Source organism: Octopus bimaculoides, chromosome 20 (genome assembly GCF_046866305.1).
Source record: "Octopus bimaculoides isolate indiv1 chromosome 20, ASM4686630v1, whole genome shotgun sequence".
Classification (NCBI taxonomy): domain Eukaryota; kingdom Metazoa; phylum Mollusca; class Cephalopoda; order Octopoda; family Octopodidae; genus Octopus; species Octopus bimaculoides.
Window position 1 is genome coordinate 45,955,336 of NC_142947.1, and position 5,000 is coordinate 45,960,335.

Below are 5,000 nucleotides of genomic sequence, written 5' to 3' on the forward strand. Positions count from 1 at the left end.
TCAAGAAATTAAGTACGAATTTTTCGGCATAAATTTATATGCTTAAGGAAAATACTGACGTTTATTAGCAAGTAAGGTAATAGCTATGGGCATGTTTCGGTTTTATTCTCAATTCCTCAGCGAGGCACAACCAATAGTCAAACCTACTTGATATGAAGACAGAAGATCTTTATTTTTACATGTAGTTAAGGTTGAGCTACCGACTCCCAAAGAAAAGTTCCATTAGCCACAATTACATTACTCTACTCCGTATTACATGACACTACAACGCAACGCAACGTATTTCGGTTACGTAACACTTTTATTTATGTTTAAAATGTTTAATATGTGTCAAAAGTGTATAAATCTTGAATTTTGTTTATAATTTTATTTCCATTCCTGCTGGACCCCTCTTATTTGTCCACGACAGCTTTTTTTCAATTTGGGAGCAATCATTTTCTTTACCTCCATGCCCAAGATGGAGCAATCGTTTAGCTGAGCTTAAAGAACACATTCAGTTAGCAGTGCAAGAATTAACTCCTGAAATGCTTCAAAATGTGTTTCACAATGCTAAGGAGTTACTTGAAGTATGCAGGGATACAGACATGTTGAACATTTACAATAAAAGTTTGACGTAAGATTTAATTGATTATTTGTTTTGGTAATAAACTTAAAATTCTATCATTGAAACATAGTTAATTCTGGAACACTCTGAATGGTGTAGCGTTGTTAGTCGTTGCGTTGATAGAGTAAATACTAAAATCAAAGGTCTTCTTGCAGTAAACAGCCCAGCTTTTTGTTAAGCATAGTGTATCAAGGAGTATATTATCCAAAATGTATCTCTCCTTTATAGGCGTGGCTGTGTGGTTGAGAAGCTTGCTTTCCGACCATGTCGCCTTGGGTTCCGTCCCACTGTGCAGCACTTTGGGAAATTCTCTTTCATTACAGCTCCATGCTCAGCAAAGCCTTGTGTATTACATAATTGCCATTACTGTATTTATATATTAAATAACACATACAACTCATTATTGTGATATAATAAACAAACAAAAGTTCATGTATGAAATTGATTTCTTTCTACTTCAATGATTATATGTTTTTTTTCGTATAAAATGCACACATACAGGAGGAGTAAGTCTATATATATATATATATATATATATATATATATATATATATATAATAACACTTTGAATGTGGCTCTCGTGAAAGAGTATAAGTAATTACCAGATCAAGGACGGATATTCCTGCTAGTGTAATATAAAATGTTCGTTATTTCCGGCCAGTTTGGTTCCAGAAAGTTCTCGTTGGTTGACCAGTCTACAACATTTTCAAAAAGCTGAAAACAGCATCAAAGAAATGATATCCTGTAATACAAGAGCTGTACCGAATGTTCTGGAATTGTGTGATGACACCCGTATTTACGTGATGAGTATCTCCCACCCTCGTCGTCATACTTATCTGGATCTCTTCCATACAGTCACGGTGACCAAATCTACATCTGCCGTTTTATACACGTGGTGAGTAATAGGCTTGTTTTCTCTTTTAGACGAATCATTTACAATGGGTAGTTGTTTGGGTGGGGCGTTAAGAACTTACGATTCGGACGTGTGTGACAACAGGTTCGATTCTGCTGTGCGACACATTGAGAAAGTGCTTCTGTTATAATATTTTCTACTCTAAGCACAAGGCCTGTCGATTAGATCGACCCCACTACGCAACTGGTACTTAATTTATCGACCCCGGAAAGTTGAAAGGCAATGTCGACCTCGGCGGAATTTGAACTCAGAACGTAAAGACAGACGAAAAACTGCTAAGCATTTCACCCGGCGTGCAAACGTTTCTGCCAGCTTAGTGCTTCTGTTATAATACGTCGGGATGGAACTAAGTCTTGTGTGTGTGATATAGGGTGAACGGAAACTATGCGGAATCTCGACCAATAGACTCCATCTGTTTGTCTGCGTGTGTGTGTGTGCGTGCGTGTGACTGTGTGTTTGACTCTGTGTGTGTGATTCTTCTGGTTGTCCCTCTGCCAAAACACATCATAACTGCTATTATTGAATGGATCATTACAATGGCCCACAAGTGGAGAAAAGAGAGAATACTTTGTTAGCATGTGATAACTCCATTCTTCTTCTTCTTCTTCTTCTTCTTCTTCTTCTTCTTCTTCTTCTTCTTCTTCTTCTTCTTCTTCTTAGTGGGGAGATAACCCAGTTTTTAATGGCAATTTTTTAATGGGGGTGAGATAACCAAAAAGTATGCCATTATTATTATCGTCTGTTTTTCTTTCTTTCGTTTTAGGTTTGTTGGTTGTTTTGTTTATTGTAATTTACTCCACAAAGTGGAAAGTCTCACCGGAGACCACCATTTTGATATCTTCCTGCCGTTTGTCTTAGACATGCCAATCTGTATGTCAGCCGTTATCATTAACAAATGGTAAGTACAGCACTTTCACACAAAGACTCCTGTTGTTGTTGTGGTTGGTGGTTGTGGTAGTAGGAGTAGTAGTGGTGGTGATGGTGATGGTGGCAGTAGTGGTGGTGGTAGCGGTGGTGGTGGTGTTGGTGGTGGTAGTGGTAGTGGTGGTGCTATTGTTGTGGTTGTTGTGACGGTGGTTCCATTGGTAATGCTCTGCTGTTGTTGGTGCTCGTCTGTTGTTTTCGGAGGTGGCGGTGGTGGTGGCGTTGTTTGTATTTGATTTCTTTTTAAAATGAAATACACAGGATTTTTTTTGAAATGGTTTTGAAAAATCTTGCCTCTCACAATATAGAAACATTTCTCATGGCTCCAGTAGACGAAAGGGAAAAGGCGTTGCCCTGGGGTCAGCAAGGGAGATACATTGGAATAGTCACTCTGACTCGCGAGGCTTGCGCTTGCGGACAGCCTTCACCACCTTGACAGCGGTAAACAAATATATGGTTCGTGGGCCTCCACTACCACAGGCTCGACCATAAACCTGTCGGACAGCGACCGATACCTTAGCAGGATCTCAGCCTGATCAGCAGCGGAGCCTGGGCTGGAAGCTGACAACACCAAGTTTCCGCGGCAGAAGATGTCACAGCATGTGACATCCCAGATGAGAGGCCTACGGCCACGGAACGGGGAAATTGTCAAACCGTCAGGCCTTTTACTGTCCTCTCGGTTTAGTTCCGCTGGTTCGAGCTGGGAAGGAAAGTCTGCGGCGTCTAGGCCATGCTTGCTGGTTGTTGATGCTGTTTAGCTTCCGGTTTAGTCACGACTGAACATTTAAAGCGTCGGCAAAAATGAGTAACGCTGCGATGGACTGGCATCCTGTCCAGCTGGGGAACACATACGCCATTGAAACCGGGAAACCGGGCCCATGAGCCTGGCTAAGCTTTAAAAGGACGCATTTATATATATAATAACAATAATCCTTGGATGGAATTCATAAACAATTAATGCACCGCTACGCGCGTTTCCACAAATCCCATGTCTCTTAAGACCATAGTCCATATTCCTGGGATGATCATAGTGTAGTCTGTAGTATCATGGATTCATTTCCATGAAGATGATCAACACGACGCCCACGGATTCTACGGACTTCACTATAACCATCCCAGTCATAGGGACTGTGGTCTTAAGAGACATGCGACATGTGGAAACGTGTAGCGATGCATTAAATAATTATAAATTCCATCCATGGGTTATTATTATTATTATTATTATTATTATTATTATTATTATTATCCTACATTATATTGGTACATCTTGATGTAACTCTCAAAACTGGTTCACCAATTACCATCATTAAATTGTGGCCGGTATAATGGAATAGGAGCTTTATTTTCATATTCAAAACGTAAATAAATTTAAAAGATATATATATGTATATATATTTGTGTGTGTGTGTGTGTGAGTGAGCGTATGTGCGTGCGTATGATTATGAATACATACATATCCTATACACTATAAGCACGAAGCATGAAATTGGGGAAGAGGACTAGTTGATTACATCAACCCCCAATGTATCACTGGTACCAAAAGGAAGAAAGGCAAAGTCGACCTCGGCGGAATTTGAACTCAGAGTGTAGCGATTGGCGAAATTCCGCTAAGCATTTCGTCCGGTGTGCTAACGACTCTGCCAGCTCACCGCCTCTATGAATCCACACATATCAACAGACACAGGACACTCATATGTTGATAGACACTCACATGATGCACATGCTTGTATTTTAGAGAACGACTGACTGTTAACAGGAAAATTAAACAAGACAAACCAGAACCAGTTGATTCGGTTTACTGGGAAATAAAACAACAATGAAAGCGCTAAAGAAAAGCAAAACTGTTCACAAAAATACGAACAATCAATATAATGGGAAAAAAACAGAAACCCATTCAGACACTTTAGATACACACACACACACACACACACACACACAAATGCACATACACGCACATGCATACACACCTACAAAGTACTATACACGGATATAAAGAAAAACGATCATATGATCACACACAGGTGCAAGTGTACCGACCAAGCAGAAATGCACGGGCGCACACATAAACACACACACACACATATAAAATATATGCACATAAATATGCATATATATATATATATATATATATATATATATATATATATATATATATATATATATATATATATATATATATATATATATATATATATATATATATATACAATTAAACCTTGGGAGAGGCATTATGCCGGTAATAAACACACGCAATGGTTCAGTCCTTTATTAATTTATATAGTTTTTTGTTAAATTATTTCATTGCACTCTTGCAATCTCTTCAGTAACTTGTCTCTCATACCAAACAGTTTCGAAACAACGCCAAAACAACGCCAGATCATACATTCAAAATAAATGGAAGTGGAGAGACAAGTTACTGAAGAGATTGCAAGAGTGCAATGAAATAATTTAACAAAAAACTATATAAATTAAATTAATAAAGGACTGAACCAGTGCGTGTGTTTATTAGCGGCATAATGCCTCTCCCAAGGTTTAATTGTATTTCTTTCGACACACGTA

At 38.7% G+C, this 5,000-nt stretch overlaps 1 protein-coding gene across 1 annotated transcript in view; it reads left to right on the forward strand.

The window, feature by feature from the left end:
• Window positions 1-5,000, forward strand: part of LOC106870239 (organic cation transporter protein) — an 80,911-nt gene that overhangs the window by 63,716 nt on the left and 12,195 nt on the right. The window contains exons 5-6 of the mRNA XM_089338528.1: window positions 1,266-1,499; window positions 2,281-2,415. Coding sequence (XP_089194654.1) covers window positions 1,266-1,499; window positions 2,281-2,415 — 369 coding nt within the window. The remainder of the gene's footprint in view (window positions 1-1,265; window positions 1,500-2,280; window positions 2,416-5,000) is intronic.